Source organism: Lepidochelys kempii, chromosome 5 (genome assembly GCF_965140285.1).
Source record: "Lepidochelys kempii isolate rLepKem1 chromosome 5, rLepKem1.hap1, whole genome shotgun sequence".
Taxonomy (NCBI): domain Eukaryota; kingdom Metazoa; phylum Chordata; order Testudines; family Cheloniidae; genus Lepidochelys; species Lepidochelys kempii.
Genome location: NC_136384.1, coordinates 120,515,424 through 120,538,890, shown reverse-complemented (window position 1 = coordinate 120,538,890; position 23,467 = coordinate 120,515,424). Strand labels below are relative to the sequence as shown.

Sequence of the window (23,467 nt, the reverse complement as noted above, 5' to 3'; positions counted from 1 at the left end):
AAGAGGCAATACTTCCCCTCTCGCAAGCACCTAGTCTGAGTGTAACAAAAAGCCTTTTAATAACAGAGAGAAACAATGTGGCATTATGTTGGGGAAACACCACCAACAGGATTCATAACACAACCCATGAGCAAAAGCCCACCCCAAGCAAATTGGGGCATGTCCTTTCCCTTTGGTTCTTGAGTCCAGCAACCCAAAATCACCCAAAGTCCCAAAAGTCTAACGACCCAAAAGTCTCTGTCCCTGATCAGGGCAGCCCCAGAGTCCAAAAGTTTATCTGCAGAGTTTTACTCCCCAGTCTGGATAAAAATGTGCCTGTGGGGAGAGGGGAAGAGGTAAGGGGCACCTTACGTGACCTGAAGCTGACTACCCCACAGCTCCACAGGGCTCCGCTCCGCTGTCTCACGAACGGCTTCGCTCCGCTCCACTCCGCTCCACACGGGATGGCTCTGCTCTCTCACGAACGGCTCTGCTCGCCGTCCCACGAACAGCTCCGCTCTGCTCCGCTCGCCGTCCCGCACACTGCCCCACCATATATTTCCAGGCTCCCCCACTACTTAACACAACACTCAGTGATTTCAGCTCTTAGTCAGTTCATGTATGTTGGTGAATTCAGCTCGTAGTAGGGGAGCCTCAGTGCTGGTGCACCCTTAGCCCAAAAAGAAAAGGAGTACTTGTGGCACCTTAGAGACTAACCAATTTATTTGAGCATGAGCTTTCGTGAGCTACAGCTCACTTCATCAGATGTTTACCGTGGAAACTGCAGCAGACTTTATATACACACAGAAATCATGAAACAATACCTCCTCCCACCCCACTGTCCTGCTGGTAATAGCTTATCTAAAGTGATCAACAGGTGGGCCATTTCCAGCACAAATCCAGGTTTTCTCACCCTCCACCCCCCCACACAAATTCACTCTCCTGCTGGTGCTAGCCCATCCAAAGTGACAACTCTTTACATAATCAAGTCGGGCTATTTCTTGCATAGATCAAGGTTTTCTCACATCCCCCCCACCCCCATACACACACAAACTCACTCTCCTGCTGGTAATAGCTCATCTAAACTGACCATTCTCCAGGTTTAAATCCAAGTTAAACCAGAACATCTGGGGGGGGGGGGGTAGGAAAAAACAAGAGGAAACAGGCTACCTTGCATAATGACTTAGCCACTCCCAGTCTCTATTTAAGCCTAAATTAATAGTATCCAATTTGCAAATGAATTCCAATTCAGCAGTTTCTCGCTGGAGTCTGGATTTGAAGTTTTTTTGTTTTAAGATAGCGACCTTCATGTCTGTGATTGCGTGACCAGAGAGATTGAAGTGTTCTCCGACTGGTTTATGAATGTTATAATTCTTGACATCTGATTTGTGTCCATTTATTCTTTTACGTAGAGACTGTCCAGTTTGACCAATGTACATGGCAGAGGGGCATTGCTGGCACATGATGGCATAGATCACATTGGTGGATGTGCAGGTGAACGAGCCTCTGATAGTGTGGCTGATGTTATTAGGCCCTGTGATGGTGTCCCCTGAATAGATATGTGGGCACAATTGGCAACGGGCTTTGTTGCAAGGATAAGTTCCTGGGTTAGTGGTTCTGTTGTGTGGTATGTGGTTGTTGGTGAGTATTTGCTTCAGGTTGCGGGGCTGTCTGTAGGCAAGGACTGGCCTGTCTCCCAAGACTTGTGAGAGTGTTGGGTCATCCTTTAGGATAGGTTGTAGATCCTTAATAATGCGTTGGAGGGGTTTTAGTTGGGGGCTGAAGGTGACGGCTAGTGGCGTTCTGTTATTTTCTTTGTTAGGCCTGTCCTGTAGTAGGTAACTTCTGGGAACTCTTCTGGCTCTATCAATCTGTTTCTTTACTTCTGCAGGTGGGTATTGTAGTTGTAAGAAAGCTTGACAGTGAGCTCAGCAGCCTGTAACTAGACTCCTAATGAAATCAAAATTAGCTCTGATATTCCACAGTGGAGAGAGGAGGAAGTGCAATTAGCATATAAGGCCCTCACCAGGGGGCCCATGCCACCAAGTATTAATACTTGTCCCCAGCCTCTCTCCATTCACAGAGTTTTGGAACCCATGTCCCTTGCCTAGATGTGCGAAAGAGATGACGAGAGAGCGTCTCGCTCTCGTGGTCATCTTAACGAACAGGGCAGGTGCTCAGAAACCACCTGGCGGGGTGCAGAGAGAGAACCTAGGCAGGAAGTGTAGCTAACAGAGGAACATTCATCTCAGTTACCTGCTCTGTAAAGCAGAGATGACAATGCAGAGGTCAGATAGGCGGCTACTGCCCACCAGTCCTTGAGGCTGCTGTGACACAGGCAGCATGACCTGGGTTCTGTTCTCATTGTGGCCGCAGGTGACTTTGGGCAAGTCATTTCCCAGCTCCCTTGCCTCAGTTTCCCCATCTGTAAAACAAGGACATATGATACTGGCCTTTGCAAAGTGATTTGAGATCCCTGGATGGAAAGTGCTATACAAGACCTGTTATGTTCTTGCAACCACAAGCTACAGACACTTCTACATATGCAGCAGCCCTGTAAAATCAGAAGTAAAAGTACGGGCAGTATGCAGGAGCTCACACAATCTGCATGATTCTTTCTGCAGATAAGAAGGTGATATAAAATTCCAGGGCTGTTGATTTAGCAGCTCATACCAGCGTTACATTCTCTAAAATCTAAAGGGAAAAAAACCTATAGGAAACAGCACCGGATTAAGGCACTGATGCTGTAAATCCATACCTGAAGAATCAGCTGCTGGAGTCATGTGATTACATCCACATCTCAGCTTTCATTTAAAAACAAGTCGGTGTTTATCCCTTGTGTTTGCATGAGGCAAATTAATGGATGGCTCTAAGTCTGCAGACAAGCTGAAACTCTTGCCCTGGTAGGGGTGACCTGCACCCCATGCACCTCGAGGAGTGCTAACTCCCCCTCCTCTGGGGGCCACCTGCAACACTACCTACCTCAGGACTCTTTGTCAGGAGGAGGAGAGTGTTGCAAGCCCAGCCCCTGCGCAGATACATCCCAGCTGCTGGGGTAAGTATTGGGGGTTCCCCTTGCTCCTGGTAGAGTTGGGGGAGAAGATGGCCCCCATGCTGCTTCCCCAGCCATCACCACTCCAAGTGGGGGTGGGGACGTAGATTGCCTGATGGGACATAACATTATGCATGGATGATATGAAAAGCACTATGGGACCCTCCCTCAGGGGCCCTGCTCCTGTTACTTTCCATGGAAGCAGGATCAGGCCCTCTCCTGTAGTAGCATCCCACTGTAAGAACATGAACAAGCAGATCCTAGAGTTCAAGTAGGGAACGGATTTGAGAACAGTGCACTGACCGGGAGGAGAGAGTTGCAATTGCTTTTGACACCCTGCAGTAAAAATTCAAAGGGCAGAAGGGTGAATCTAGGTGGGGCTGGTAACAGAAGGGTCAGGGCAGATGGCTCCTATTGCGAAGAAAGATGAATAGCCAGATGGGAATGGCAATGTTGTGCGTGGGTGGAGGGGTGTGCGTGTGTATGAAAAGGTTAATCGTCATCAAGGACACAGTCCTCTAGGCGAAATGGTGACCTTTCACTTTCAGTGTGGAAATGGTCTCTCTCTGGATGCTTTGGCCAATCCTCCCATTTAGTAATAATACTTCACTCATACTCTCATTTCCACCTGCAGAGCTCAAAACACTTCACAAAAGGAGGTTCGGCTCATTATCCTGGTTTTACAGATGGGGTTGCAAAGAGATGAAGGAACTTGCTCCAATCACCCAGCACTAGAATTCCAGGCTCTAGATAAAAAAGGGATGCAAAAGTGACCATACCCAGGAAGTTTAACAGCAAGGGTTGCCAGAAAACCTGCCGCAAACAAGCGCGATTGGTCTAAAAACGGATGGAAAAGGCAAGAAATAAGTGGGGAAAGGGATTGTATCTGTAGGTCATGCCACAGGGCACAGTTTGTGTCACAAGGCCATGTGGCTGGGCAGAGTTTGCATCACGATGCCATGCTGCTGGGTGGAGTTTGAGGAAAAAAAAACAGCATAGGGCATAATCCCCTTCCCCCCTAAAAAGCAGACTCCAGAGACAAGCAGAAAAAAACAGGCCACCACTGCATGAAAACAGCCGCTCAATACCACCAAACAAGCCAAATAATAAGCCCCATAATAAGCTTTCATCAAATCCAGTGCAATTTCTCATGTGACCTGCAACCAGTGGTGTGGTTTGCAAAAGATCGTTTGGCTGACCTGTTCTATACTTCCCTTGCATGGAATAGTGGTAACATCGGTTGTTGGGAATATCTTCTATTCTATCATATCTTCCATAATTTACTGGGATTTTCAAGAGAGTCTAAGGGAGTTTAGCTCCCAGCTCCCCTTCACTAGGGACCTGGATATCTTTGAAAATCCCCTCAGGGCTCCTCTGAAAATTATGCACTTACTCTCAGTGCATAATGCAAGGAGTCCAGATGAGCAGTTTGGGACAAATCCAGCTTGGTCACACGTAGCAAAGAGCAGATGTTGACTTTAATAGAGTTGTACTTGTTTACACCAGGCCTGAGTTTGGCCCACTCGCTTTTAACGTATCTTCAACCAGAGGAGAGGATTTTAAAAACACTGCTAATTGCACCTGCATCTAAAGCATGAAGTTTGGATGTACTGGATTAGTCCTTCAGAATGATTATTAATTATTTAAGTGGAGATCCACGTCTCTTAACAACCTGAAATCCTACATCAGGCCATGAAGAGCTGGGAGGAAACACAGGAAGCTGTTGTCAGGCATTAATGAAAGAGCGCAAAATTGTATTTACAGGTACTAAATAGGGTGCAACTTTATTTACAGTGTAAAGTGCATCACACAGAAGTCATTTAATACACACAACAAGCAGTGACATAAATGACAATACAGTATTTGCAAAAAGATTGTTCATCTGAGACTATATTATTGTAAATAGCAAAAGATCATTAACTAGAACAGCCTTTGTGCCTTGCCAGCAGCTCTGCTAATGACATGTTTTTTCCAGACTGGTCTTTGAGTCTTGTCTAACTCTTCATCCATGTGAATTTCCAGTGCTAGAGGCAGGCCATGTGGCTGTGCGGCTCCTCTTAAGCAGTCTCTTATCAACACAGAGTGCCTCCATACACAACATTGTTCTACTCCAAAGAGAGCATCAGGGCAAGACAGAATCAGGGCATCACGAGGAGAGAAAGTGCACACACTATACAGACACAGTAGAAAAGATACGGTTTGGTTTTTGTAAAGAAACAAGAACAATATATATATATATGTATGTATGTGTGTGTATATATATATGTGTGTGTGTATATATAAAAAGATAGCTCGGTTTTCTCCATCTACCCACTCCCTCTCCTGCAGTTTCTTGGTGGTGTACTGAAAACAGGTCATATGGACCAGAAAGCCTCCAGTAACACTCTGTGTGGGACAGCTAAGGCCCTTTGTTTTCAGTTTTACCAGATTTTTACTGAAAAATTCTTGGGTTTTAAAAAAGCAATTGTTCAGTTTTTACTGCTTTTCACCCAAATTTTGGACTCTCAAGTCCATGAAAATACGGATTGTGTTAAGCAAACCCAAGACATGACATTAGGTAGATGTGTTTATGTTAATAATGTTTGTCTAAGTGTAAATGTTAGGCTGCCTGTTAAAATAAGGTAACGTAGTGGAAGATACACTCATATGCAGATATGTAAGTGTTATTAATGTACAGTTCATGAAATTAACCACAGCATCAAAAAGCGTTTACTCTTCTCTATTTGTTGCTTTTTTCCTCCTATCCTCCCATCCCTCAGTATTTACCCACACAATTGTGAAGTTAATTTGTTGCACTGATTTTTACCAGTTTTTAAATGTTTGTAATAAACACTGCTAAATTCCCAGGACATTTTAAACAAAATAAAAAATGAAAATGAAGAGTTTTGCTGATAGCAAAGAGAAAGGCAAATTAAATGCGTATTGATAAATGGTGGTGACTCATTCCCCAGGACAGTATTTATTGACAGCATGCGCGCAACTATTTGGTGCAAACCTCTCCCAGACCTAAATTGCTATATCATTATTTCTTTCGGGGGAATTATAGTTCAGCACAATGTTATCATATTCTGATATTTTAGCAGTAATGATTAAATCAAAATGGTAAAGGAAACTCACTGTAGTGGAGTTGGGTGCTACAGTATAGTTGCCCTGTACTACCTCAGCTTGATAGGAAGAGAAGCTCCTTAACTCTTCTAATTGCTTTTGTTCAATTATAGCATGCTACAATCTGAATGGAAATCTCTATCAATTGGTTGCTGTGGTTGCAGGCTGAAGGCTGGAATTGAATTTGCATTAGAACTGAGATAAGAAAAGAAGACTCCGTTTTACAAAATTCCCTCCTTTTCTTCTCCAAGCCATGTTTTTTTTTTTTAAATTGACAGTTGCTACCCTTACAGAATCCACTTGTCATTTTTCTCTGCCTCTATAGTTGGCACCATAATAAATCAGATGTTTTCCTTTCACTGGTGCCCACAGCACACACATCATTAACTCCTCTTTGTTTCTGACTACATTTCCCTGGATGCGTTCCTAAGGGATACCTAAACATACAAGGGAAGGGTGGGGAACCAGAGTGTGCACACAGAGTGGTTTAAGAGTAAATAAAGCTCCATGAAATAAATTATTTCCTTCCTCTTCTTTCCTGACATTGATATTAATTTTACTTTATTACGTGAGCATTTTAACCTAGCAAGCACAGTGTTTGTAGAAAGGTGTGTCAGATAAGGTTTCTAAGCCAAATTCTTATACAGTAACTCCTTTCATACATCAGACGTTTGCTCTCTAATGCTAATACCAAACACACTCCGTCCCCCCCAAACATTCCTTTCACCCCCTGCTTTTACTTAGCAAGAGGTAAGCATCAGTGTCTTGAATCCCTAGTGTAAAATACTGAGGGGCATTTTTAACAAGGGCACTCAGGTGCATGTTTCGTAAGACGCTAATAAGTTCAGCAATAGGCGTGTCTGAGAGCACGCAACAGACTTTACGCATGACTTGGAATAGCTCACTCCTATGCAGATTGTGCACTTTGTAAGTTCTTAGTTGGCAAGGTGTATGTGTGTGAGAGCGACTATTTTTCTGGTTCACCGATGGTTCTGCATACTACAAATATCACCTGTTTCCATGGATGTGGCTACTGGAGTTGTCTGTCTATTTCATTCTGAGCTACACAACATTCTCCCACCTAGTCTACACTTTTGACTATTTCCCAAGTAAATCTATGGTAAATTTAACACAAACACCCTCTCAATAAAACATTTTCAAAGAAAATTAATTCCTTAGGGCAAAAACTATAGGGCTTGATTCTCCTCCTTCACCAGTTTGACACTGGTATAACTCCATTTTAGCAGAGCGTCAGCAGGTTGAGATTGATGTTAGTCAAATTACTCCCAGTTCTCATAGGTGTAAGTGAGATCAGGTGCAAAGTATCATGGAATGCTTCACAGCTCAGTTTAGCCTGCAGTAACTATTGTCTACAGTTTAATTGCTGAATTACAAAAAGAAAAGGAGTACTTGTGGCACCTTAGAGACTAACCAATTTATTAGAGCATAAGCTTTCGTGAGCTACAGCTCACTTCCTCAGACCAAGTACTCCTTTTCTTTTTGCAAATACAGACTAACACGGCTGTTACTCTGAAACCTGCTGAATTACAGTAAGGCTTTGGCAACTAGTACCCAGAAGTGCAACATCCTGTTTACTCTTGACTGGCAGTAAAGTGTATTTTAATTAACCAGTTGTATTCAAGGAATGGCAAGGACCAAAATGTACACAAGCTATTTCCTCACTGGACAGCAGAATTTGTAAATTTGTGTGTGTGTAGCAGCATATATTTGTTATACTTTTGTATATGAAAAAATACAGATGGTTTCTTTAAAAATGGAAAAGTAGAGGAAAAATATATCACAAAATAAAATACAAAGCAAAAACATCCTCCAGGGGAATAAAAGCACAGGGTTTGATTTACAATGCATTAGGTTTCAAGCCCCAGTGGCTATGCTGACGAAATATTTTCTTCTTATAAAATGGTTCCTCTGCTGTTAAAAGGGATAGAATCCAGCCTTCCTTTTCCTGCATTTACAAACAAACAAAACAACATTAGTGTTCTAGAATATGCAGAATGAACCAGCAGGGTGAGGCATCTCAAAATGAAAGCAGAAGTGATTACAGCCAGCAGGGCCGTCCCTAGACATTGTGGTGCCCTACGCAGCTCCCACAGGCTTCTGCAGGGAGTGGTGGGGGGTGTCTTTGCCCAAGGTCTGTGGGGGGCAGGCCAGGAGCAGGCTTGGGGCAAAACCGCCCCCCAGCACAAGCCGGTGGAGAGGAGCGCGTTAGAGCCGGGTCGTTCCACGTCCTGCTGCCCCATGAGTGCAGGGCGCGCCTGACCCCTGTCGCAGTCCCCTGGGCCGTAGCTCAGGGGAAGGGGTGGAGTGGGGGCGGGGTGCGAGCAGGGGCAGCTTTTTATTTAACTTTACCTTCCATTTAATGAGATCGTTAGAGTCAGACACAAACCTGATGTGAAAGACGGTTTGCCAGCACTTACCTCGTGCAGTCATGTCCAGTCCATGATGCGGGGCAATGGCACCGATTTGGTCGTATACATTTCCCACCATTTAAGCAGGGAGACTGGCACACAGCTGCATTCAAATACACACATGTATACATATGTACTCCAGTAGGGCTAGAATAGTTTTCATCTGGGAGATTAAGTTTTGAAAATCCATTTAGCCCTGTATGTATCATTCTGTTAGTCACAGAATGAGCCCAGTTAACCCCACCCAGCCATACTGAACCCAATAACCTGGTTTAGACAAAAGTACTAAAGCTCTTAGGAGACTAACCTCTTGTGTGCCACGGGCAGAGAACAGGAGGGGCCAAGGTGTTACATTTCCTTTTCTTAAAACCATAACATGAACCCCCACACAACCCTGAAAATGTGTTTGGATATGATTTGCTCTGGAAAGAATAAGCTCAGAAGTGGATCTTTGCTAAGTGTGAAGCCACCCTCTTCGCTATTTTTGCTAGCTGCTGTGATATGCCTAGCAGCATGAAACAGTCAATGAAATACTTTATGTTGGCTTTAAAACATGCGTTACTGCTCCAAGCTCAGGCAAGCAAAGTGGAAAGCAAATATAAGCAGTAGGAGGAGTTAACGTAGCACATCAAAGAGATCAATAGGAAAGAAGGCCTCATTTTCAGAGATGAAACAAGAGGTTTGCTCGGAATGGGAGACACAAATAACATCCAGAACTGAGTGTAGAAAAGCAGAAACTCAACATGGTCAGAAGTGGGGAAATACACCCGATGAAAAGGAGAAAGTGATGACAAAAGAGCCACTTAAAAACTAACTTCTGATGAGGAGTAATTCTCGGTAAAGCAACAGCTGAACATGGAAACGGGGGAAGCAGAGAATGACAACAGCTTCCTGAAAGAAACTTCACAGCCATGAGGTGTGTAAGTGAACGACACAGGGCACTTCAAGTCGTGAAGAAACACCAAGCCTATTTGGTGGAGTAGTGTCAGGACAGCATGATGCAGCTGCAGTTACTCTGCTGTGTCAGCCAAATGGACATCAGGCAAACAGAGAGAAAAAGACAAAACCCCAAGTCTTCCTGTCCACCCTGAGGCCATGAGATGAAGGGCGATACGATTACTAGGGTAGACTAGAAGACACAGTTAATGAGCTTCGTCTAATGGAAGAAATTTATAGCACAGGACAGCTGCAAAATGTGAAGTCTCTTAGGCAGGCGATACAGTCTTGGTGAGGAAAAGCAAACCACAGGGAGCAAGACAGCAGCTGGGGACAATACTTAGGCACCAAGAATGCCCCCCTATTCAGAAACCGATTAAAAAATGGAGCCACAGAAGACAGAAAGGGACTGCTTGGCAGGAATCGGCAAAAGCAGCTGGTGTTACACTACCCCAGTCCATTTAAAGGGAGGGATGGGGGTCAATACAGCACCAAAATTATGTCAGATGGTCACAGAAATGGACCATTCTCGGCACATTAAATATCATGAATGACATCACGCTGAAAACTACTTTAGATTCTTTAAAAAAATCCATGTAACTGTATTTAATTCTCTCTTTATCCACAGCACAGGTACAGTCAGGGCAGCGGTGGTACATACCGCCCCACACCTGACCTCACGTCACCCATGTGCCTCAAAACTCCAACCTTAACAGACTACTGAAAAGTGAGAGGCGAGTTCCGTATCTCCATAACGAATCTAACACTGGCCTTTCTGCTGAAAATGCCAATGAGGATGCCAGTTCTGATGATGGACTTTGTGATGGGCAGACCTGTCCACTAAAAATGACATATGGGTTGCAGAACAACCATTAGGTGATAACAATTTTGGGTTATTTCCAATCTGGCATGGATTCAAATGGCTGAAGAGAAATGCTGTGTATCCTGTCTCCAATCTCCTGAGTCATCCAGACATAACAGCAATAATTCCCACTGTGCTTTGTAAACTATCAGAGGGAATATTACTGCATACTGTCATACACAAATATCTCTTCAGAAAACATTACTTTTTTTTACTCTTAGATGTGTTGGAAATTTTTTACTTTAGCATCTTGATTTTCAGAAGAATGCTTAGGCCTGCAGCATATCACACGGCAATTCCCTCATATTTGCTGACCTGCTCTATTTATTAATTAATGGCGAAACACTGACTCTGACTTCCACCAGCACAAATTAGAGTAATGCTACTGCAGTCAGTCCAATTAACTGGTGTAACTATGTGGGGGCAGAATCAGGCCCTCTACTCCATTAAACTGTGTCACACTTAAGATTCCATTTAAAACCGTTTATAAAGGGATAAGTCATGATTAATACATCTTTTATTACAGGGCTAGTTGAGTGTTATCCAGTCCATCAAGTTACTTATAACCATCTATTACACCTTAAACTGATGATACTATAAACATTTACAACACATTCTGCTCACGTCTGCATTGTGTTCATGACAGCTCTCGTTTATTAAGCTTGGATAAATCATTTGTAAATAGAACATTCATATAAAGTGTGATCAACATGGCTATACAAACTGGGCCTGATTCTCCTTTCACTTACACTATTGGGTAACTCCACTGAAGTCTGAGTAATTATATCTAATTTACACCAGAGGGAGGGGATCGTCAGACTCACAATTCTTTAAAGTATTTCAAAAGTAGCAGTGCAGCTCAGTGAATCCAAGACATAGATTCCCCACCCCCTGAGCCGTTTGGAGGTTTAAAAATAGGGCCACTATTCTGTCCTTCGGATTGTCTAAACTAGATATTATGGGCTGGGATTCCGGGTATCCCTGCATGGGCACAAGCAAGGAGAGAAGCTGCAGGCGATGCTGCCTTCCTCTTGACACTCGCACAGGGCAGCCAGGATGGTAGCACGTATGCTCCTTGGATGACAGCGCAGGGGAGAGTGAGCAAGACCTGAGCTGCTGCACTCTAGAAGTACTCCAGAAGGCAAAGCTGGGGATATGGCCTGGTCCCAATACCATCCAAGCACCTCACTAGTGGCACAAGCTGAGGGGAGCTCATACTACATCATTTTAAAGAGGGCAGTTGTAGAGGTTTGTGCATATTGCTCCTCTGGGAAGGACTCTGACCTGAGCACCTAGCACACTGTTTGCATAATGAATAATAATTCAGTCTGCCTCTCTCCTCTGCCTTCCGAAGACAGAATGCCTCTGGCAACGTGCTGGACCTCTGCAGAGCACCGTTCGCTATCACAGCCAGAACACTGCTAAACATACCTTGGCCTACATACAGAACATGTAGTTAACACAGCTTACACCGAGAGGTGGGGATGGATGCTCAAGTATTCCAAAGGAATAAATAAACAAGAAGCAATAAGTATTGAAGGTCTGAGCTCTCTACTAATGTATTGTACACAAGGCACAAACTGCATCACTTGTGTTTAGAGTGTCTAACATACTAAGACACCCATCTCTTTTTCCCCAGACTCTTCTCCATGCTGTTAGTAGTCACCCACAAGTGACTACTGAATACTAAGTAACATGAAGGTCTTTAAAGGACCGAAACAACGAGGAGTCCGGTGGCACCTTAAAGACTAACAGATTTATTTGGGCATAAGCTTTCGTGGGTAAAACCTCACTTCTTCAGATGCAAAAATCTGTTAGTCTTTAAGGTGCCACCGGACTCCTCGTTGTTTTTGTGGATACAGACTAACACGGCGACCCCTCTGATTTAAAGGGCAGGTTCAAATTCTGCTCATAATTATTTGTTCTAGGTACAGTTTTCCTCACAAATGAACACTGGGCAGTGGGATAAATCAAAGTGACAAACACAAATGCAAAGGTTGGTGTTCACACAGATGTCTCAGCTAAAAGAGACGTGGAACACCAGCAGCCCCACGGAAGTCAGCGTGACCTGTGGATGCTCAGCAACTCTTACGCTCAGGCAATAGTTCAGATGCATGCTTTCTGCTCGTTCCTCGCTTGGGTGATATTGTAATATTACTTTCCTTGGAAATGGGCCGTGGGAATCCTCTCTTTTATCTGCATGTCCTTAACAGAAAGCTCCCTTGATAATGCTACATAATACTTTACGGGAGCAGGCTGCTTTGCAGACTAATCAAGAATAAGATTACTCTGAAAATGGCCGGCAGCAGTGGAGATCAAACCCTCCAGGAATATTAAGTAATTTTGTTTTTCCTGAGCCAGTCAGTGATTACCATAGAGCCCTGGGTAATGCCTCTATATTGCCTTGCTTGGCGCTGATGACAACAAACTCTGGAAAAGGAAACATAGGTGAGTAAAAGTAGTTTTACCCGTATGACAGCGTGATCCAGTCCACCCAGTTGGGCAATCACATTGGTATGGGGCCACACAGCGACCTCCGTTCAGGCAAGGCAGGATGCATATCGCTAAGAAAAAATAAAGGGAGAGGAAGGACAAAGAAGAAAACCATCAGTGCCAGAGAAGGAGGGAGGGAAGTTGCGATGAGCTGAACAAAACCTTCATTCCACCAAAAGCTCAGCTCATCTATTGTTTTGTACCCGCTATCAGGAGGTTTGCGTGTGGTCTGCTTACAAGGAGAATAAAACTCATCCATTGGCGGCAAATCTGCATTTGGCCTAACAGTGGGGAGTAAATCAAATACATCAGACCTATACTGGATCTTTCTTATCCTGTCCCCGCTGCAGGTTGCATTTGTGCACTGTGCACGGGAGGCCAAACGGAGTCAAAGAAATGTCGGACTGGAAGGGACCTCAGGAGGTCATCTAGTCCAGTCCCCTACGCTGAGGCAGGACCAAGTATTATCTAGACCATCCCTGACAGGTGTTTGTTTAACCCAGGGCTGGGCAAACTTTTTGGCCCGAGGGCCACATCTCAGTATGGAAATTGTATGGAGGGCTGGCTGGGGCAGGGGCGCGGGGGAGAAGGGGCATGAGGGCTCCGGCTGGGGCTGCAGACTCTGAGGTGGAGCTGGGGATGAGGGGTTTGGGGTGCAGGAGGGTGCTCTGGGCTGGGATCCCAGCCAATGGACGCTGCAGAGCTGGAGCTTGGGGCAGGGGCAGCATGCGTAACCCCGACTGCCCCTGCTTCTGGGAACTGCATGGAGTGAAGCACGGCAAGCCCCTGATCCCGCTCCCCGGTTGAAGCACCGGAGTGGGGAAAGCTCCTAACCCCGCTCCCTGGCAGGAGTTTGAGAGCTGGATTAAAAGGTCCAATGGGTGGATGCAGCCCGCGGGCAGTAGTTTGCCCACACCTGGTCTAACCCGTTCTTAAAAACCTCCAGTGATGGGGATTCCACAACCTCCCTAGGCAAGTACTTCCAGTGCTTAACTGCCCTTACTGTTAGGAAGTTTTCCCTAATGCCTAACCTAAATCTCCCTTGTTGTAATTTAAGCCCCTTGCTTCTTGTCCTGTCCTCAGTGGATAAGCTGAACAATTTATCACACTTCTCTTTATGTACCTTTTACATACTTGAAGACTATTACGTACAAGGGGAAGTGGGGAGAAGATGAGAGTGGAGGAGGAAGAGTAAAGGAGAAGGAAAAAACCTGAAGTAACAGTGGATAGATTAAAACAACAGATAGAGAGTGCTTTATGGAAAAACCTTTTGGTGATCAAGAGACACTGTATCTACACCTGCATACCACGGTGATAAGAAATAGATGATCGATCTATTATTGATCATCTATCCATTATCTTTTGAATGGTAGGTTGGTAGAAAGATACTGTCTGACATTATATCTATATACATATATCTACATCTATATGCAAGGGAAATTGCGGAAAATAATATGTACTTGTAACCATATACATATTAATAAAATATACACAATACAAGCTCCAAACCATAAAACAACAAACTAACCTGAAACCCCCAGTTTGGTTCAAGGGGAGTACACTCTAACAGCTGTCAGTGTGGTTTAAATCTCAGTTTGCTTGCTAATATCATGAGAGTAATATGAATGTCAGCAGAAGCAATTCAAGATGATGACTTTTAGGCAAAACCTGTGTTTGTTTGCAATTGTCCAAAAAACGTTTTGCAAAAACGTGTTTGTTGCAGTTGTCCAAATAAGACACAGCAGAGAGCTGTATTTTGATGACAAATAGTCTGAATCCTTGGAGTGTGCATTAAAAACCGGACTGGATTCCCTGCCCCACTACTGTAAGCAAGTCTGCCGCTGTTGTGCCAACTTTTACTCACACCGCCAAGCACTTACGCACATGAGTAATGCCATTACAATCCTTGCACGAGTGCTCACCAACGGGGTAAAGACTATAATGAGGCCCCAAATAAAGTCCTGCTCTACAGACCCCTTGAGGAGGAGAGCTCTGCAAAATGTCCCTAACAATGGGAATTCCTGTGTCCTAACTGGGTGAAGATTGGAACTCAGCAAACGCTGGTCAGAGATTTTACGAAAAGAAAGATTTAAGGCACATTTTCAGAGATTCAGCAGGCGATGCATGTTTATGGGCACTGGAGGGGAAAGCTGATGGCAGAAGAACACGAGGCAGCAAAAGAAGATCTTGGATGGATGATGTGGATCAAAAGGACTACTCATACACAAAGAGATTAGCAGAGGATTGTAGAGAATGGACTACCATGCTTGCAAACCTCCACTAATGGAGATGCCACAAGAGAAGAAGAACTGGGTGAAACCTGGTGGGCTTGGCTGCTGTAAGGCTTCTCAGTTGGTTCGGACGACAAACCCAGTGAAACTCTGTGGTGGACACTTAATTGTAACACATTGAAATTAACAGGTCAAATTCAGCAGTTCTTCAGCTTTGGTGGCATTCTCAACCGGGTGCTATCCCTGAAGAGGGAGCCAAGTGCCCTATCTGGGGGCTGAAAGGTCTGATCCCGTGTCCTTTACTGCATAGCAGAAGCAAAGCTGAAAATAGGCATGAGAAGGAATGGGAATTCCATGCTGCCATTGGATTACTCTTTTGTTTATACGGTTAAATTAGGGTCCCTCCACATTTCTCAGGGCAGCAGAGCTAGTCTCAGGAGGCAGGGCCAGTCACGCTATAAGCTTTTTCCGCCCCTTGAGTCAAATGTACCATGAAATATTAGGTGAGTGAATCCTGTCACAAGTGAATCTTGTAACCTCAGTTTTGTAACCGTGAGAGGTGGCTCAGCACTGGCATCTGTTGCTGAAGCTGAGGGGAGGTGCAGGTACTCAGCACCGATCAAGATTAGGTCCTTATGTATTAATTACTGACTCTCTTTATATGGCAAACAATGCCACAAAATGAGGTAAGACCGTTTAAAACCCATTGTATGTGGCTCCCCCTTCAGTTACTGTTTTTGTATAAACAAGAGAGAGGGCGCATGTATGTGTGGGAACTCTAATCTAACTAGTCAGCGGTCCGTTCCTTTGTGTATACAGGGAGACTGGCTATGAATTGGGATGGCAGATCAAAATGACCAGGAGCCTAACATTAGTCTTCCAAAGCTGAGGACTGGGTTAAGCATCGTTGTTACCAGGAAGGTAAGGAAATCATTTCTGACGTTTCATCGATTTTGCAAGGTACTGGGCACACTCACCTCACCCTGAATCTCTGGAGTAGAGGAAGTAAGTGTGTGTGTGTGTCGGAAGGGACACAGAGATTGCAGAAGAGAGACAACGTTACGTATGAAGGCACTATTCAGCTGGAGTTTATAACACCGAAGGCCAAACCATTTGTTTGCCAAATTTCTTCTCCTCACTTTCATGTAGCCAATTTGGTGGTGCCCAGCCCAGGCAGAGACTTAGCAGCAGCAGCTGCAGGAAGTAAGTGGATTTCATAGATTGTTTTTAAACATGGTGTACAGGCCATGACAAACAATATTCATACTTTAATCAAATTCACCTCTGTTAACTGTAAAGGGATCTGCCATTCTTTTCCATGGGTCTCCACTTACATGCAACACTCCTAAGTACAGTGACAATGTAATAACTAGAGATGGTCTCAAGCAGCAGGACTCAGATTGGGATTTCAAAACCCTGATGTCTGAGGGCGTTTGCCCTGGTTCAGGCTCATCTCTGAGTACTAACTGTAGATGGAAATATTTGCCTTTCTATCTATCCAGATATCTATGTATTCATGCAAAAAGAAAAGGAGGACTTGTGGCACCTTAGAGACTAACCAATTTATTTGAGCATAAGCTCAAAATGGGTGATTATCACTACAAAAGGTTTTCTCTCCCCCTACCCCACTCTCCTGCTGGTAATAGCTTATGTAAAGTGATTGTAAGGAGAGTGATCACTTTACATAAAATAGCTTATGTAAAGTGATTGTAAGGAGAGTGATCACTACCTTTTGTAGTGATAATCACCCATTTTTTCATGGTTTGTGCGTATAAAAACGTCTTCTGTACTTTCCACAGTATGCATCCGATGAAGTGAGCTGTAGCTCAGGAAAGCTTATGCTCAAATAAATTGGTTAGTCTCTAAGGTGCCACAAGTACTCCTTTTCTTTTTGCAAATACAGACTAACACGGCTGTTACTCTGAAACCTATGTATTTGTGGGCTCCAGAACTGTGTGTTTATCCTCCCAACACCCTTGTGAGGTTAGGCCGTGCTATTATCCCCATTTTACAGATGGGATACTGAGGCACGGAGAGACTAAGGCCCAGATCCACGAAGATATTAGGCTTCTAACTTCTACTGATTTTAATGGAAGTTAGGACCCTAAACACCTTTGTGGATCTGGGCCTAACTGACTTTCCCAAGGTCACACAGGGCATGTGTGGCAGATCCAAAATTCGAACCCAGCCCCTGTCCAGCCCCTTACTCACAAAATGATCCTTTGTACCTATAGGGGAAATCCAGCACCAGCTCCCTTGGGCGTAGGGCATGGCAGGCTGCAGAAAATCAGGACGTGGGTGTGGGTGGCAAAGGAGCCAGAGAGTCATCGCTTTATTATCCGACCACCAACATCTAACTATGCAAACTACTTGATATATTCTGTGAGTATATTAGTAAATAAAGGTGTGCGCATAATCCAAAGCATAAATCTCAGTCTTTTACGGTTGTAACTCCAGCTCTTCCCACAACACACCCACTACTCCTGGGGGTTTACTGCTATCCCACACTGAGTCATGTTGAAATTAGCCTGTAAACCTCCTGGGGCAGCGATCTGTCTGTTTTCTGTGTCTGTATAGCACCATGCACACTCTATGACCCTGTATAAATAATAATTACGGACAAAGTCCTAAAATCCCTATGTAGCTTTTATTCAGTATTGTATTTGGGCAAAACTCTCATAGAGTCGCTAGGAATTATGCCTCACAATCTGTGGGTGCTCCGGGGCTGGAGCACCCACAGGGGAAAAATGGTGGGTCCTGAGCACCCATTGGCAGCCCCCCTATCAGCCCCTCCCTCCCTCCCTTCCCCAGCACCTTCTGCCTACCCTGCCGATCAGTGCCTCCCGCTCCCTCCCTCCCTGTGTCTCTCACCATCTGTGATCAGCTCTTTTGTGCCATGCAAGGGGCTCTGGGGGGAGAGGAGGCGGAATGGGAATGGCTGGGGGGGGAGAGGAGGCGGAATGCTAGCTTTCCATTGCCTACTGCGGATATAAATAAAGGACGCAGATCTCCATGGCCTTGTGCAGCTGTTTACACCCAGACAAAATGAGAAAAAACTGGGTTTTTGCTGCAACCAAATCAGAATGGCAGAATTTTAAACCTATTTTTCACAGGTGTATATGACTACACCAGCTGCAAGATACTGAAGAATTAGGTCCAAAATTTCCTCCAATGGCAAGATGAACTTTCATGACCTAGGGGCTAATCCGGACAGGTGCTGGGCCCTCACAACTTTCAAAGTCAGTTGGAGTTGTGGGTGCTTAGTAACTCTCAGTATACTAGGGCTTGTTTGCATGCAGACTTGCGCTGGTTTAATGTCAGGAGTGATTTTAAACCAATGGAGTTAAACTGGTGCAAAAGGTTGTGTGGACATACTTATTCTGGTTTGGATCAGGCATATTTCCTTTTACGAGGAAGGTTTAAATTAAACTGAAACGAGACCTTCTTAAACCAAAACGAGAGACTGTGCAAATAGCGCTTTACATTGGTTCAACTAAACCAGTGCACGTTTGTGTGTAGATTTGTCCCCTGGATCTACACTTGCATGTTGCTGTTTTCTGTTTGGAACACTTTTATTCCACACAACCGAGCAAGATCATTTATGTCCTCTGTTGCAGTTCATATCTAATTTGCCAAACAGAACAGGTTATGGCCTTTGCCATTTTGAAACTTTAAGTCAATAACTGTCCCAGCACATCCATTGTGACATCCTGTAAATCCACATCTCTTATCTACTGCATATCTTCAAGCTACATTGTGAGATCATGTACATACGCTCTTCGCAGAGACGGCCCATCCAGCCTTCTGGACAGGAGCATGCGTTTGGTCGCTCACAGACTCCACCATTCTGACACGGGAATCGACAAATGGCTGGAAAATAATAACACAGTCCAGTCAGGGTCAGTTAGTATTCAGAAACTGTTCTGCCCAGAGCTCTGCATCTTACACAGTCCTTGTTATTAAGACAAATGAATTCAGCAAAACTCAAAGACAAGCTTTGCCTTGATTGCAAGGAATATATAGTGAGCTTGTGTGTGTATAATACTGCCCCTCTAATAGATGACTTGTTCAAGTTATTAAGGACTGCAATTATTTTAAATTATTATATTTATACTGAGGTGTTAAACCAACCAGCCTTGCAAAATTTTACTTGCTCAAATGTCTGGGTCAAATATGATTTTTGACACGAGAGTAAAATATTTTTTTCCACTGTCATTATCATGGTAAGAATGGGTAAGTAAATTTTTTGCCGAAGCTGGTAATTTTTTTTTTTTTTTTTACAATTTTGCAAGATGTCTCTCACCTGAATTTTCCTTCTCATTTCGTAAAACAAAAACCGAACAGTTCCCCATCCCCTCACTCCTGTAAAAAAAATTAAGTCCAATACACGGGGAAAAGGAAAATCAAGTTTGGCATAAAAACAAGGCAAAGCTGTCAGGTATAATCTACCTTCTGTCACTAAAATAAGATAAAACAAAATAGCAGCACCAATGATTTATTGCAGGAACACGACAGAAGAATGAAGAGTACTTTGTGATAATTTGGGATAATCTGTTGTAACACTGTACCATGTGTCTGTCTATTTACAAACACCACTGTCTGCAAAACTGTGTAACAAAGTAAATATAAGTCACTTAGACTGTAAGTTCTTCAGGGCAGAGACTGTTTTTATCATGTGTGTGAACAACACCTACCATAGTGGGGCCCCAATCGGAGATCAAGGCCTGTGGGTATTACTACAATGCAAATACAGAATCACAAGAAATTTTAATTAGTGGCAATTATAAGCACACAATGCATTGTAAATGTATCTCATATTTAACCACTATTAGAGCAAGTGAAATGTAGGTTTCGGGTTGAGAGAGCCCCAGATCTGGTTCGTTATTAGTCTAAATATGACGAACCATTAAATATATTAAAATACTTATGCGTTGCATGTTTCAACCAATCCAAAACTACCACTGAAATAGTCAAGTTTAACCAGGTTTTGCTGCAAGTTTTACAGTTTCAATGTGAAACCACAGTTTGGACTCATAGGTGCTGGAACTAGGGCTGCTGCCGTACCTCTTGGCTTGAAGTGGTTTCCATTGTACACAGGGTTTACAGTTTGGTTCAATGGCTCTCAGCACCCCCACTTTACAAATTGTTCCAGCAGCGCTGTTTGGATTCCCCTGAAACTGGGCCAAACGTTGTAAACCTTTAGAGTCAAACCCTGAACTGCCTGTTGCGTTTCTGAAGAAACCTGAATCAGAGTGTTGCACAACCTGGGATCTCGTGAAAAAAAGTTTCACACAGCTATGGTTCTAAGGAAGTTAACAACACAGTGATTCACCACTGTGTGTATATTATTGTGAAACAACAGGCAACCTCCATTTTCTGAATACTAGTTAAGTTATAGTACTAGTATGAGGCAGCATAAACAAAAAACATTTAAAAACTGGGGCACAATTTTTTAAGGATTGTAACTAAAGCGTAAAGCTTTGAAACTGCCTGTGATCCACACTTCGCCTGAGCGATGTCCCAGGTGTATATCCTATGAGCAGGTAAATAAAATAGGATGACATAAACAAGGCTGGCTTTATGCTACCAGGAGTTCCAAACTACCAGTAAGAGTTGGCTATGAGACGTGTCCCCACTCTGCCACTGGAAAAGGAGATAAAGTTGGTCTGTGAAATAAAGAGCTTGTTTGGTATGCAATGCCCCAGGTAAGCTCTGCAATTCAGGGCCCCAAGTAGAGGTTTCCTTTTCTTGTTCCTGTGGCCAGCCCTGATTGTGAAATTCTATATGCACAATAAGACAGTATTATTCCCATGTGGACTTGTTATATATAGCTCCAGGGAATGAGAGACTGTGTGCCTATGGCCTGGGAGATTACTGAACAGTAGAGCAGGCAAGAGAAGAGAAAGGTAGTCTTGAGCTTCAGAGATGGGGCTGGATGTTAGAAGACCTACAGCTTTATTCTCCTTTCACACTAGTGTAAATGAGGACTAACTCCATTGAAGTCAAAGAAGTTATCCTGGTGTAAAGCTAATATAAATAAGAAGAGAGCTGGGGGCTTCTGGCTTCTCTTCTCAGCTCTGCCACAGACTTACCATGTGACCTTGAGCAAGCCACTTACCCTCTTTTTGCCTCAGATTTGACACCACGTAATGTTTTTGTTAGCTGGCTGGGTACAAACTGTTTGGCAGCTCTGCACCCAGGGATGAGCCCAGTCCAAAAGTCTTGTGCAGAGGGGGCCAAATTCACTGCACAGCTTTTTAAAAAGAAACACAACATTTCTCCATGTACTTATACAGTCAGTTAAGCAGAATTAGTAAAATTATCTGTAACAATGCTATCGGGTGACTCCCAGTAATGTTATGACTGTGAAACTGGGATAATGCATTGAGATCACGGAAGTAACGGAATCTGTGACTTCCAGAGACCTCTGTGACTTGAGCCCGCAGCCCCTGGGAGCTGCAGGGTTCCTCCATCACTTGTGGTGGCTGAGAACTGTGGGGCCTCGAGCTGCCTACCAGCCACTGCGGGCAGGGGAGGGAGTGCCTCGGGCGCCCAGGAGCTCGGAGCTGCCGTGGGCGGGGCACCTGGGAGCTCAGAGCCAAGGCAGGCGGCCGGGTGCCCGGGAGTTGCCATGAGCGCCTGGGGTGCCCCACATCTCCTAGCTTGGCCCCCCAGGAGTGGTGTGGGGACCCTGCAGCTTCCCATTTTGTCATGCATATTTTTAGCAAAAGTCATGGAGAGGTCACCGGCTTCCGTGATTTTTTTCTTTGCTGCCCGTGACCTGTCTGTGAATTCTACTAGAAGTTTGCGTGACAAAATCTTAGCCTTCACTATTGCTAATCAAAAGTGATATGTAAATGCAAAATGTTATGAGGCTACAGAACGTAAGAGATACTACAGTGATGAGCACGGTACAAGATGCAGAACAGAACAGACTACAACGATAGCTCTCCACGACCTTTTTGAAAGAAGTCCCTTTCTTTAGAGCCAAAGGAAGCTCTAAACCACATATTTTTGGTGTTCTCATTGTTTTCTTGCAAATTAGTTGCATGAGAAATGCTCGCGAGAAAAACAAAAGATACGTAACATTGTTTTTTGCTCAGGAAAATCAGCCCATGTCCTTTAAAACGACATGCAGTGCCCTCTGGTTTTTCTTTTGGCTCTCCTACCGGCTCTTTGTCCTACATTTGGTGGTGGGCAGATCGTAAGCTCCATGGATACTGTCGCTGGCTTCCCAACTGGGAGCTTGACTGTGATCTCACTCACATTAGTTTATGCTGGTGTAACTCCACTGAATTCAATGGAGTTACTCCAGATTTACACCAGCGTCACTGAGATCAGAACCAGGAGTGTGATCTTTAACTAGATACAGTTCAGACAAGCGCAGCTGTGCACTCCCAATTAATATGCAGTCTGTATTTTTAATTATAATATTCACATTAATTACTTTGTTTAGTTGGGTTAGACATTTCTTGCAGGCTTGGGAGATTAATAACTAACCACTGGTGTCAAAAGCTACGTGACTCATTATGCTTCTTGCTTTCATGTTGCTTCTGATGTAGATCACAAAGCTTTAGATACTGTAGGCCTTTTGTTAGGAAAATATTCTGCCTTGTTTATAAAGCAGTTCTAAAAGATCACTTTCACATATATCAGGGAAACATAGGCCTTTTCTCTCATGAACATCTTTGGTCCTTTTTATTCTCATTTTAGGGGAAGGAGGCAGGAAACTATTAACATACGGCATTAATATCTAGGGTTGCCAGGTCTGGGATAGTGCTTTGTGCGTTAGTACATTAACCCCCTCATCTCCAAGACCACCTCAAGCCACTGGTATTTGGAGAAGGGAGGGAAGGAAAGCTGAGAGGCAGGGGACTGCTAAACAGTGAGCTGTAGAGATCCATATTCTTCTGAAGCAGGACTTCTAGGCTTTATTTTTTTAAAATGTCGGAATGTATGTGGTTTACATTACATTAGAACCATTAACATTTATTAAAAAAAAAAAAAGCAGAATCACGGAACTAACAAAGTGCGTGTCAGCCAGTATTGTTCAATATCTGGTTTCGTTATTATATCCCTTTCCTCATCCTTTGACTTTCAATGAAACTGAGCCCGTGTCTACACTACACAGCTGCTACAGTGGCACAGCCATGGTGGTGGAGCTGTACCAGTGTAGCACAGAAGGTAGATGTTTTCCACATCAACTGACGGGGTTTTCCTGTTGTAGTTAGTTCACCTCTCTGAGAGGCTGTAGCTAGGTCAATGGAACACCTAGCTGCATCACTCAGTGGGGATTAGGGTTTTCACATCCCTGAGTGAGGACACAGCTGGATTGATCTAATTTTTCAGGGTAGATGAGGCCTCTGGCTCCTACGGCCAA

General features: G+C 44.1%; 1 protein-coding gene across 1 annotated transcript in view; it reads right to left on the bottom strand.

Annotated features, from left to right (window-relative positions):
* Window positions 1-4,797: 4,797 nt before the first annotated feature.
* SVEP1 (sushi, von Willebrand factor type A, EGF and pentraxin domain containing 1) overlaps window positions 4,798-23,467 on the bottom strand; it is a 170,354-nt gene continuing 151,684 nt past the window's right edge. Inside the window, exons 47-50 of the mRNA XM_078852948.1 lie at window positions 18,862-18,957; window positions 12,832-12,927; window positions 8,575-8,668; window positions 4,798-8,102 (exon numbers count right to left, since the gene is read on the bottom strand). Coding sequence (XP_078709074.1) covers window positions 8,072-8,102; window positions 8,575-8,668; window positions 12,832-12,927; window positions 18,862-18,957 — 317 coding nt within the window. The 3' untranslated portion in view covers window positions 4,798-8,071. The remainder of the gene's footprint in view (window positions 8,103-8,574; window positions 8,669-12,831; window positions 12,928-18,861; window positions 18,958-23,467) is intronic.